Here is a 13,702-nt window from a genome sequence, read left to right on the forward strand (position 1 = left end):
TTTTTCTAATAGATTAGAACATTAGAACGAAAATTATCAAAAATGGATCAATGAATTGAGTTTTATTTTGATGGCGTGAAACCCCAATTATTATTTTGGTGAAATGATTATATCATCCACTTTAGAGACATAAAAATGTGAGATTACTTTCAAAGTAAAACCGAATATACCTTTATCCTAAGAGTTTACTTCTTTTTTTACTATTATTTTTAAGTTATTATATATTTTTTTCTTTCCTTCTATTATTCGTGATAAGCGAAGAAATAAATAAGTTTAAACATAATGGATACGTTAGTCATCATAATGACCCGTCAATCATATATTATCGACATATAATGATCTGATCTAAGATTTAGACTCAAATGATCACACATGGTCATAAGATTTAGTATTTGACCTCGTAAAGGGCTTAATCAAGCGACGTGGACTATACAAGTAATGAACATTACGTTATGCCCTCACTCAACACATGGCATGTCCCCTCTTAATGTCCGACGATCTCGGATATAACTACTCTTAGACTAGTTAGGAAAAGGACCATAAGCTATGCGATTGCGACATTCACCATTGAACTTTAGAAACTAACTTGATTAACGGAGTTGTTGTTGTTGTCAAGAACACCATTGAATCAGTCGACACAACGGAGAAATCATGAATAGTTGAATCAGTCTTGAAATGAGACTAATTGGATACGACTTATCGTCCCAACTCAAATAATAGAATCTGACTTAACAACCCTATTAAAAAAAATTATTTTACACAGTATATGAAACGTGCCTCTCATTAATTAGATAATGGACTAAGTGAGGTAATTAAGTCCATGATCACAAGCATTTAGGTACTTGGCCACGCCAGCCAATTAGACTTACCTCTACCGAATAGACATTAGTGAGATTTCCTCTTAATTTATAACTTGTAACATGGAGTTCAAACCATCTCATGCATATCTCGAGACAATATTATAATCCTTGCTGAAGGTCGACAAAGTTCTTCTTTGATTGTAATGAAGTAATCTTTCCTTCCAGGCTTGCATTGCAAAGAAGCAGAGAGATGGCTGGGGATAAGCAGTGACATTGAGAATTCGTGTAGCTTCCATCACCTCGAATTCGTGTGTGTATACACACACACTTGATAATGGATGATTAGATGATTCATGATAAACTTTGATGTTCTTCTGAATCTGTTAATCGAAGTTGCTGTTGTTGATGCTGACCATTATGAAAGCATTCCATAAAAGTATTCATAGACCAGATGGATGGATAACCACTCTGTTGACGAGAACTTGATGTAACTTACAGTGAGATTAAGATAGCATTAAATGTGATTAGACCTGCAAGTGTTGGATCCACAGCTTTTGAAAATTGCTTAGGAAATATTTATGAATCTGGTCATCGTAAACCAAAAGCGAGGAAGGAATTTTCAGCTCTTGCTACAGAGGAGCAGGTCACCTTAACGTGCCATTCTCATTGCAGTCTTGAAGATTCGATGATAATAGCATTAGATTGCCAACAGTACCCATAGAAGACATATTACTATGGGAACAACTAGATGCTGGGTTTGACATCTACTCAATGCATAAACTATCTTTTGGTCCTTGCAATTCAATTGTTCAGTGAATCATACCTCTATCTGTCACCACTTAAGAAAACATATTTGAAGGATCAGGAAATTAGATTTGAGACACCTGAAAGGAAGTCTTGAGTGGTACTTTACGTAGCTTAGACCTACACTAGTTGGATATATATATATATATATATATATATATATATATATATATATATATATATATGAGATTTGCTGAGGTGTAGCACATAGTTAAGTTGGTAATAGAGTGGGAGGATCACCAAGACTGGAGAAACCTCGGTCAGAGAAGATGCATGAGAATACATCAGCTGTGTTTGGTGGGCAATATTTCCTCCAACCCAAGCTAGTGTTTAGTTTCTGAAGCTTGTCAAGAAGAAAAGGGAGAAGAAGAATGTGATTGCATTGCACTTTGCCTTTCACGTAATGCAATATAGCCTTCTCCGGTGGACAGAAAACCTGAGCATGACGATGGCATTCAGGCCCCATCAACATGACCAAGCTGTCTGAATTCACGTAGGAATTTGAACATATTGGTGGCAGATAGCAGTCAGACAATTATTAGAATTTGTAGTTTTGTTCTGATGAATCCATCACAGTTAACTGCTCCTTTTGTCTGGACTAGGAAGCAGTTGCACCTGAGAGAGGACGTGATCGAAGGATGAGCTAATGTTCATTTTAATTCGGTGACAAGCATCTGTCAAGCCCTGTAGATGCCGTTGTTGCAATCTTGGTCATCTTTTGATGTCTGCCAGACCTCGCAGGTGGTGTTGAACATGCACTTGGTATCCGGCGAAGATTCTTTGCTTGCTGCACACATCTCTTTGATTAGGATGGACTGTTCAATCTTTTGCTGCTCGAAAGATCTTCCACTATAGATTTCTATTAATTCTACTTATTTCCATTTCCAAATAATCTGATCACAGAAGACGTCGAAACGTTTGCAGGGATACGAACGAAATGGTTTGGTCATTTCTCTTGTAAACAGAATAACATCTGCTTCACATTTCACAGTCATTTCTTTCTTTGTTTCGGTGACGAACATTTACAAGCTCACCGTAATTGGAGATCAGACACCGATACAATGCCAAAGGTTGAGTTCATATATTGTACACCACTATCTTTTAAGAGTATCCTATTTTCATATGTGGCTTGATTTGATTTGAACGTCAGACTCATACTATCTTAACCTTCATCTTACACATGAACATTTTCTTAATATTTAGTTGGACGATCACATTAGCCGCCTCCTGATTGTGGCAGTGATCATGTTCATCTTCTCAAGTCAGCACTCTCAAACCTACCCTGGCCTTCTCCTTTCAAGCAACAGCAGGATATGTCTCGTGTTCTGGTCTAACGGGTTTCGATGCTGCTTGTATCACTCCCTCCATTAATGGGTGTGTTGTCTTTATTATTGAGAGCTGATGCAATGATCGATGTCCTTAAGATTGTGATTGCAAGTTGATGAAACAATGGACTCTCACAACAGCAATTAGCCCTGTGCCCTTTTGACTCTTTTTCCCGTCAACGGAAGCGACCTCTGAACGTCGCATGCATGCATGAACTCAATTGCTGTGGCAATGGAGAGCTGCTATTTAGATTCAACCGATTGCTTGATGTTGATCCAGGCGAACAGGGTGTATAAATGGCCGACTTCAAGTGCAAGGAATAGTTGAGCATTGGAGCAAGGAAGAATGGGAAGATCTCCATGCTGCGGTGGGAATGATCTCAAGAAGGGTTCCTGGACCTCTGAGGAGGACCAAAAGCTCATCCAGTTCATCCAGAACCATGGCCATGGAAGCTGGAAAACCCTCCCCAAACTAGCTGGTCCTCTCTCTATATATTCTATCAACGTATGTATATATACTGAAGATAAATGCGTGCTTCTTGTGCAGGACTCAATAGATGTTGCAAGAGCTGCAGGCTTCGATGGACTAACTACTTACGACCAGATATCAAGAGAGGAAAGTTGTCCCCAGAAGAAGAGAACACCGTTCTTCATCTCCATTCCATCCATGGCAACAGGTACAACCTCAGCTCCACAACCCTGCCTTAGGTCGCCTGGATTCCAAACATCGAACGTAAGGCTCGCCTCTTTCTTCTTGTTTCCTTAGGTGGTCGACTATCGCCGCACACCTCCCGGGCCGCACTGACAATGACATAAAGAACTTTTGGAACTCCCTGAAGAAGAAGAAGAAGCCGATCTGTACGAGCACCGATCCGATGACCTACCGGACGAGCACAGAACTCTTTGCCTGCCTGCTACCACATTTAGCTCTCGCAAGTCACAAAGAAATCATGGAAAGATCATCGTGGGACGACTATGGAGGTCATCTACAGGCAGAGGCTATTAAGCTGGCTAAGCTACAGTTCCTGGACTACCTTCTCCAGTCTGCAACACCAGTAGTAACTAGCGGTAGCAGCAATAGCATCATCATCTCCGAAATGGAACCCATGGAATTGGCAAACACACCCATGCCCTGGCCCTCTTCTCTCCCTTCTCCTTGCCCTTCACCGCTGTTTGGCTCCCCCGCTCTCCACCAGAACTTGCTTGGAACGTCACGCAGTTTCGAGCACCCGCTGATCAATGACAGGAAGGGAGAAGACATGATGACATCCATGGTTTCTTCACCAACTCTCCCCCCTCTTCACGATGCCTCATGGAGCAATGAAGCTGTCTGTAGCACTTTTAGTCACGGTGTAGCTCCTTCAATTTGGCCAGATGATCCTCTCTACGACTGAGTTGAGTTGATCTCTTTGTCGCTTCCCTTTCCGTAGCAGCGGGTTCTTAGTGTGCGTCGTCCCATGCACTTGTACTGTAAACCACTTATGATAAGAGATCGAGGTTGGTGTTGGATTCGCACTTCACGGCAATATTTTGATTGCTAATTGATTCATAACAGTAGAAGTAAAGGAACAACGGACGGCATGTTGATTCAACACCTGTATATTTATTATAGGCAGCCACATTGCCCGGTTGGTAGGATCATTCGGCCCTGTTGTGGCACGTCATGGTTTAATCTGATCACATGATGGTGAGCAATTCGATTCCAGGGTTTATAGTTTATTTGAGCTCGGAAAAAATACAAAGAAAAAACAGAAGAAACAATTAATCACCCCTCCAATATGCTCATTCCACCTTCAGCACTATCTTCATAGACTCGTAGACGAAATAGCTAATGGAAGCAGATGGCAGTACCTGGGAAAGAAAAGACACCTCGATCATTACAGATCACCATAAAAATATGAAGCAATGATCACACACACACACACACATACTGGTGATAAGTACCTGTAACAAGCTAGGAATCATGCCGGCATACAGTGCCGGGGCACCACCTTTGTCAACTATGTTCATAAACGTGGCAAAGGCATTCAGTTTGTTTGCTTGAACCTGCATCTGTAGATGTCGCCTCACCACTTCAAACGGGTATGTGGCAGCCTCAGCACAAGCACCGGCAATGGCCCCGTAGAGCAAAGTCCTCACCGGTCCCAGCTCCAGTTGATCAAAGGCATTCACTTCCTCACCTTGTTGTCGTTTCATTAAAGCCAACCTGTTCCTCCCTTCCGGTGACCGCAGATAATCTGCCTTCAGTATATCGTACACGCCGTAGAAGACTGCACCTGAAGGTGCCATGCTTATGAGAGACGGCACAAGCCCCTTGTAAAGAGAAAAGAATCCTTCGGTTTCGATCATGTGACGGAAAACACGTATGACACCTCCCAAGGCTTCCCCTCCGGGAGCTACCATCTTCGTTCGTATCTGAAATTTTAAATTTTCAAGGCTTAAATATAAAAACACTGGCACATTCTGTATCTAAAACTCCGATGCAAGCACTCTAAATATATCAGCAAAAACATTAAAATTATCTTCAAACCAAGGAATAAGAAATAAACAATTTATACATACCGTGTCCATCGGTATGCAAAGAATTGTTGCAGTAACGCCAGCTGCAGCCCCCGCAAGAAACCTTTCAAAGTTTGTTGTTTCTTCATTTCCAGATAGTTTGAGAAGCTGCTTTCTATATGTATCATATGCATAGAAGTTAATCGCTTTAAAAGGAGCAGTACGAAGAATGTTGACAAAGTTCCCTTTCCAGAAGCCCTTCAACCCTTGTGTCGTTGCAATTTTGTGAATGACTGCAAATAGATTGCTCTGTTCACCACCAACTACATATTCCAACTTTAGCCTCTCAAGAGGAGCAACAAAGGTCCTGATACACCACAATATCAATACATGAGGAGTGCAAATAGATTGCTCTGTTCACCACAAACTACATATTCCAACTTTAGCCTCTCAAGAGGAGCAACAAAGGTCCTGATACACCACAATATCAATATATGAGGAGTGCAAATAGATTGCTCTGTTCACCACAAACTACATATTCCAACTTTAGCCTCTCAAGAGGAGCAACAAAGGTCCTGATACACCACAATATCAATATATGAGATGTCATAATGTCCCACTCTAACTAGTCCTCATAAGTTAACTACTGTTTCTGAAGGGCAGCTCAATAGGAGAGAGTAAAGTCATGAACAAGGTCCAAAAATTTGTATACGAGAAAAAGAAGATAAATGGTGATACGGTGGGATCTGAATCACAAAATTCTTATACTAAACAATGTTATATATAAGACAAGAATTTTAAGTTTCATCAAGTACAGGATCTGAAACTGACAAACCAAAAAATAACATTAGATATCATTTCAAAGTCAAAAAAATCTGATCAGACCAGTAAATAATATTGGCAGTATGCTTGGTATATAGTAGTAAAAGATAGAAGCATATTCAAAATCATGGTTTACAGCAAAAAAAGACTTAACAAATAATATACGAGCATGATAAAAGAAAGGGGTCGCAATCACTATAATTTCTCATTCTCATTTACTTTAAGCTCTTATCTACCAATTAGGATAAATCTCAATTCCAGAACTGGAAAGAATAAAATAAGACAAAATTTGTATGCGTTTTACTGCATGTATGAGAGATTACTTGTAGTTATTGAGTCCAAATTGGTGGAAGATATTTCAACTATTCAAATAAATCAAAGTGCAACAAGGAACCAAATAGATTTTGGTAGCAATCCAAAAGCCTCCACATTCCTAGAAGTACCTAAAGATCTGAAAAATCATAGAAAGGCCACCACATACTTGTCCATCAGGATAGAGACATTCTTGATAACAACAAATTAAAAAGTAACCTAAAGTAACCTAATTTGTTGAATGTATAATGGTATTGTGATTCTCAGAACCAAGCATGCTAGTGGTTCAATTTTTTAAGAATTTGTTACTATCCTTCAATCTTTCTGGTGTTTCGCAATGTAGTAATCCCTCCTCTAATTGGAACTTACCAATAAGGAAATAGAATTCTCAGAAACACACATTTTTTATTTTTTCACTAAGTCTTGACAAACAACACTATTATTACTCGAAGGAAAACAGTAGCCATCTCAACTCACTGATATATGCCAAATTATGTTCCTTCAGTAGGCCCTATAAAAAGCTGACAATTAGCAGCAGAAACGGATGAGAATAAAAATATATTGATGAAGAATAAAATAAAGTAGCTTGTTTGCGATATAGTTCTATTAAAAAGAGGAACTAATGATAATGAATCAAACATAAAACAAAGAAATGCGCTTCACAGTGCCTCGAAACCATAGCGGCGACAGCTCCAGCCCAGAGATGCTTGGTGGTGTTCATTGCACCGGCTCCCACCCCCTGCACTCTACCATTCATATTCTCGTTCTTAATCCTGTTCTTCTCATGCTCCTCCAAAACCACCATTACGCCATCATCCTTCCCTTCCCATGCCGCCTCCTCCGACCTCCTCACCTCCTTCCCAAGGAACCCCGCGGACTCCCGCACGAAACCCTCGCTTCCTTTCACCGACAAGCTCACCGACAGGAAACAGTCCCCGACAGCGCCTCCCCACCTGATCCCGCCCAAAGGAGCCGGCTTTCCGCAGGAACGGCACAATCTAACCGGCATCGTCACTGCGGAATCTGGGACACAGGGTTCAAGGAAGAGGCGACCTCCGTCGGCGAAGAGGGGTGGAACGCATCGCTCATCCGGGAGGCGGATGCGAGGAAGGATGGCGGCGTGGAAGCGGACCTCCGTGCCAGGCATCGCGACGAGAGGGAGAACAGATGGGAGAAGCTACAGAGTTCAGAATGTATTTCTAGGGAAAGGGTCAAGATTTGGAGAAGGTAGGAAGCGGGGAGACGTGGGAGTGTGTTGAGCAATGTAAGCGTTCGAGAAGAAGAGTCATGGAGAGGCGAATATGCTCGGGGCGAAATGGAGATGGTAGTGGCAAAAGAGGCCTTTTGGGTTCCGCTGGCGTTCGATCCCACTAGTTTTGAGGAACCTGACATTGCACACGTGGATTTTTCTTTTTTGTTTTTTTTATGGATCGGAAGTTGGACATCGTTAACTATGATGACCAAGGTGGGCCCCTTTTTTATTTTGATGTACGGCTTTCCGTATCCATCCTTTCTGAGTTTCAAATAACACATTCGACACTTTATATATATATATATATATATATATATATATATATATATATTTGCAACTTAGTTGCCCCCATTTAATATTAATTAAAGACTCCTGCCGTTTATATCTATTTGCAACTTAGGTTGCCATGATGAACCATGGGCATAAGCTTTGGGAAGATGACAGCAGAAAATTGCATCAAGAAAACCCCCGAGTCATATTCCAGAATAAGATGATGAACTTTGAAGCCGTGAAGCCATACAAAATCGACATCTCAAGTCTATACTCTTCTAAAAAAAACTGGCAGTTGAATGATGGCAACGAGAGGGCATATGCCCGAATATGCATACATACCTGTCATTTAGAATAACTTCCTAGTGCATCTTGATCAACTAGAATACGAATTTTGAGCTGCTTTCCTTGGTTGCAAGTCATTGTAGCATATTTCCATTATTCTCTCATGCCTCTGTCAGGATCGAATCTGCTGCCTTTAACATATCAGAACAGAATGAGGCCATGCGATTCTTCTAGCACCAGAATAAGAAGATGTCTACTTGTGCAAGTACAAAAAGCACATTATGATTTATGGACGATAGCCAGTATAGGTAAGCATTTTCAAAGATAAACAAGTTTTGATGCAATATTTCGACTGATAAATTTGGTTTTTTGCAAATATTGTCCTGCTTCTTGAGTGCCTAAATTATCCTTCAACTCAACACACATCATATACTTCAACCCCTAAGACTAGGAGTCATTGGCATGAGCAATTTGATCAACAAAAATGGATGTTCATGTGGATAAGAAAATCGCATAGTCTACCTATCAGTTTATACCAAAGCGAATAAAGCATCCTATAAAGTTCAAAATGTCACAAGGTCTCATCACAACCAAGTCTGATTATATCACGTTGGCATTAAAATCAAATAAGGAATTATTCTACAGATGATCTATCGAATTCAATTAAAATAAAATATACATTCAACCTGAACCAAAATCATTCACTTTCCTTTCGCACAATGTTTCATACTAAATTACCAAATAAACTGATACATAGTAAATCTTCTAATAAACAATTTGGACTAATCTACATCTAGCACAAAAATTTATAACACATATTAAAAACAAAATAGGTATGGCTATCAATCGCAAGTATCACATTAAGCAACTGCAATATGGAATACTTCTCTAACCCAAGGATCATACAAGTATAATTAGAGTAATTGATTTTTATTTTTCGATGAAACAGGATTCAGAACAACCTAATTTTTTTTAAAAATAGAATATGTAAAAGCATAATACAAAGCAATAGAAAAAGAAATATGAAAGGTAGGTTTGGGAGAGCTGCTGTCTCATGTGAATAGTAAGAGTGTGTGATAAAACTATGTTCTTAGAAAAAATTTCCTAAAGATTCACCATCTTTTCAAAATTGTGAAAAAGAAGAACCATCAATTTTTATTCGAAGATTCTTCCTATCCTGGATCAAACAATCCAAGTCTATCCAAAAAAAATTTCTGTCCAGATTATAGTCATTTTTTGGCACAGAGTGACAAGAGGTTAAGGCATTCTCGAGAGAGGATGGTAATCATTAGTTTCCCCAAAAAACCATTATCTTCATTCATGCCACAACTGCAAAGGGACATGTAAAAAGGTGCTCATCAATTTCCTCACTGGAGGCACCAAAATGCATGCAGAGTTGACATTGATTTCAATATATAGAATAAAAGTTGGGTGTGTAGTCTTCCCTTCAAGGTTCTCCAACCAAATATCTTAACTTTTGTAGGTGCTTTTAATTTCATTACTTCAACAATCAATAGAGCATGGGATATGACAAATTCCTGACAATTTCCTTCAGCACCTGAAATGCATCTAACCCTACTAAAACAACCCATGAACATAACCAAGTGTAATGAATCTCATCTGGGCCAAATCCGTCTCTTATATTTCAGGAAGACTTCAAAGAACCAACTGAAAAGGCCCTTCTGAAATCCAATCACTACCTCTTGACCATCATTCTAAACAAACTCTCACCAACAGAGGCACTGGTTCAGCTGATCCCAGCAAAAACTTGAAATATGATAAACAGTAATCTTTGTCAAAAATAATTGTCATAAACATCATTTGCACATTCATTTATCTTTCATCAAACAAATGCTTAGGCTATAGCTTAATTGCAACGCTAAGAATTATGTTAATTTTCGAACACTAACATTTGGCTGATAGCTCCAGATCTAAAAACCATGTATGTCACTCCATTCAGCTACCCAATATCAGAAAAACTCAACCATATATCAGCACCTTTTAGACCTTCTCCAATTTTCCGAGGCCTACTGAATGGAGTGAAACCAGAACAAATGCCTTACATATCCAGAAACTGCTAAATGGAAGAAGCTTAAAGACCAAAAGTAAACTCTTCATCCTGGGCATCATGGCCATGATAACCACTACCAGCTCGGACGTGAGATAAGTTAGAATAAATTAAAACTTCTTAATTGACATTCTAGATCATAGAATCTAGTCAAGGTCCTGATCTGATTAAACAACATCCGTTATTACTGTTTGGTCAGAAATGTTTGCTAATTATCTTTTGACATGATCAAGGATGAAAGACTAAAATACAAAACCCTTCTTTTGGTGGCAGCTTGATATTAGTTTCTGGTAACATCATGTAACGAATTTAAAGAACACTAGAGAACTAGCAAATAAACTGTCAAATAACATCATCTTTGTTGTAGGATTGAACTCATTACAAATGCTGGACATTTCTAAGTCCATTTTTTGAGTATTTAGTATAAATGATTTAAAGGAGAGAAAGATCACACTAAACTAACAAACTGTTCTTAAGATTAGTCTTGCAATTCTTTAATCAAAACAGCAGTGTTTATACCCAAAAAAAATTCACTTGTGTGTACCTGGAAAATTTATAATCTGGTTCAATGAGAATAACCACAAGTCATTTCTGAATGAATCTTTCCAGTTGGTTGTGAATTTGAGAAACTTAGCAATTTTTTAATCGTGAAAAAGAAGTAAATATATTAAAAAATCAAGTAACACACTTCTACACTCTATGGTGGTTAGACAGACTGTAGCCTTGTAGAAAAGACAACCAAATGAAAATAGAAAACTTATATCATAACCTCCAACAAAAGTTGCCATAAGCTAAACAAAATCGGTAAAGTACAAAGATCAGTAGATAATTTTCCTGAAGCATTTGTGATAAATGTATCACATGCATGGACATATATATGTTTCATGTTTCACATAGTCATAATTAATAAGCTTATTTGTAAAATATATAGGTTAATTTCATAAATAAATAAAAAAAGGCATACGTGTATGTATCACAAAGAAGTTCAATAGATACAATATGATAAGATCTTTCAGTCAAAACTTCATATAGCTTCCGCTATTCACAATCTATTTGCCGTTCTTCTCACTCTACGCGGTTCCAATCAACTGAAAACGCAGAGAATTTAACTAAGAGGAATTCCTACTTACCCTAGAATTGCCACTCGACCCTCATTACCAATGCCTCCTCCATTGGAAACAAAGACCCAGAAAAGGAGAACGAGCAACACCCTCAGATCAAGACGAAGGATTACCTCCACTCCTCCGAGAAAATCCATTCTCCTCCTCGGATACGCCGGAAACTTATCGATTTCTCCCTGGATGACTGGGGTTTTTCGAAGAGCCCATTAAATCGCAAAAAAACAAACAAGAGGGATCGCCGGTAGTTCTGGCTCCCTCGGCGGCGGCGGCGACGACCGGAGGGAGAAGCACTTCATGTTCCTTCCTAGCCATCTCCGGTGCTACCTTCGAAACTTATTCGTTCCCACGACTTAATGGACGACTTCCAACAGGATAGGCGGAGTTGGAGAGCATGAAGTAGCATGCTGGCTCGATGGTCGTAACTTAAGCGGGGTTGAATGCGTCGGTATCCTTCCTACGGAAGGGTCTTGTTTTCCCGCGTTCTTTTCGGTGCTTAATTTTGAATTATTGCATCGTGTCTTTGTAGCAATTTATTCTCAGGCTAAATGGGCCGTATTTGGCGGCCCAAACTTGCGATGAGGTTCGTCTCATTGGCAAGAGGCAGCCATGCTGGGCATGTCATATTAGTAGAGCATCGGAATGCGATGAATCTTACGACCCCCTCTCTGGCTTTGCAGGTGGAGGTTTTGTGATCAAGAACTGAGGAAAGGATCTTAGTAGAAGGCGGCTTCGCCTTTGAGGCTGCACTGATGTATGAATCAACTGATACACTTGTCTTTTCCAACCATTCCGTGGTCGCCACTGATATATGAATCAACCCCTTCTTCTTTCAAATCCAGTTTGGGGTAGAATAATCGAAGTTGGTTTTGCAGGCATGACATGCAGCTTGTCTGAACTCTTTAAGGATGAGCATCTTTTTCCCTTTTCTTTCTTCAACCTTGTTCTTACAGCTGGTCTGAGTGGGTTAATGATGGCGACCACCTGCTGCCATTGGAGCTTCTCTGCCTCCAATAATTTGAGCTCCCATGGCCTCTTTGTTCCAGCTGAGGCTTCAATCATGGGTTGAAAGCGGTGGGCGCCATCTTTCCACGCATGAGAGGCCTGGAAAAGAGTCAGGTGTCGCTCCATTAGAAGGCTTAGAGTGGATTCCACCTCCTCACTCAGTCAAGGGCTGGCTACTTTGCTAGTGGTCAAGTGTAGAACTTTCATGGCCTAACTAAAAGATACCCAGAGTTCCCGGTGCTGAAAGGAGGCTACTGCAGTATGTCAATGTGTCAGCTTCTTCTGTGATGGTTGTTGATTGGGATCAAAGGTGGCACTGGTTGGAGCAGTTTCTATTGACTGGATCAACAATGGCTGTTCTTGTCATGGAAAGGTCTTCTTTTTGCTTCATTGCCCAATGTTCTTCTTTCTTTCAGGAGCATGGTCTTCTCCAAGTATACAGTGTCCAATTGGTTGGAACCTCGGGTATGCATATCAGGATGTTGTAGTATGTTTTGGATCTTGAGAATTTGCAGTGAACTTTTGTGTATATCACATCTGTGTGTCAGTTGATGACAGATGTATGTAAATACATTGACAAAAACTTCATCCATATATCTGCTGTTCTCTATCTGAGCAACCTCTGCAAATGTAGATACAGAACATGTAAAAATCTTTTCATCTTTTTATGGAAAATTTGTCTTTTTTTTTTTGCTATGACAAAATAAGATCTGCAAAGGTCAAGCAAGATCTCCTTTATCATCACGTTGAATTCTAAAGGAAAGAGAACAAAATGTTGTCTCTTCTCCGCATTTACTTTGATTGCTAGCCCTGAGTTAAGTTGGTATGTTTGAGTTCTTTCAGCTGATGCATGCAAGACTGAAGTTTAGAGCAAAGCAAAAAGGATAACAAATGAATCTAAATCCCATCAGGTGGCTTCAAGTTTCAGAAGAAAAAGATTTGGTGATAATAACATTAGTCTCCATGGATCATCCATCATCAAGTGTAATTTGGCTACACCGCAAAAGATTGGATGCTTTCATTCTTGAAGTTACTTGTGATATCTTTTTGATGCCAATGATAAACCATCGATTCAGCCCTCATGCTCAGCAGCTGATTTCCATGTTTCTAGCAACTGTTTCTGCATATATTCTACATTCCAT

The 13,702-nt window shown here is 39.7% G+C and overlaps 1 protein-coding gene and 1 pseudogene across 1 annotated transcript; one reads left to right on the forward strand and one right to left on the reverse strand.

Annotated features, from left to right (window-relative positions):
* The first annotated feature begins 2,600 nt into the window (after window positions 1-2,600).
* On the forward strand, window positions 2,601-4,487 carry LOC135605897 (transcription factor MYB93-like; annotated as a pseudogene).
* A 124-nt stretch (window positions 4,488-4,611) lies between these two features.
* Window positions 4,612-7,974, reverse strand: LOC135605896 (probable mitochondrial adenine nucleotide transporter BTL3). The gene is made up of 4 exons (XM_065096489.1): window positions 7,231-7,974; window positions 5,492-5,795; window positions 4,874-5,344; window positions 4,612-4,780 (listed from the first exon to the last, which is right to left on the reverse strand). The coding sequence occupies exons 1-4, from the start codon at window positions 7,707-7,709 to the stop codon at window positions 4,712-4,714; spliced, it is 1,323 nt and encodes a 440-aa protein (XP_064952561.1). The 5' UTR covers window positions 7,710-7,974; the 3' UTR covers window positions 4,612-4,711.
* Between the last annotated feature and the right edge of the window lie 5,728 nt (window positions 7,975-13,702).

The sequence above is a fragment of the Musa acuminata genome, chromosome BXJ2-2, assembly GCF_036884655.1.
Source record: "Musa acuminata AAA Group cultivar baxijiao chromosome BXJ2-2, Cavendish_Baxijiao_AAA, whole genome shotgun sequence".
In the NCBI taxonomy this organism is placed as follows: domain Eukaryota; kingdom Viridiplantae; phylum Streptophyta; class Magnoliopsida; order Zingiberales; family Musaceae; genus Musa; species Musa acuminata.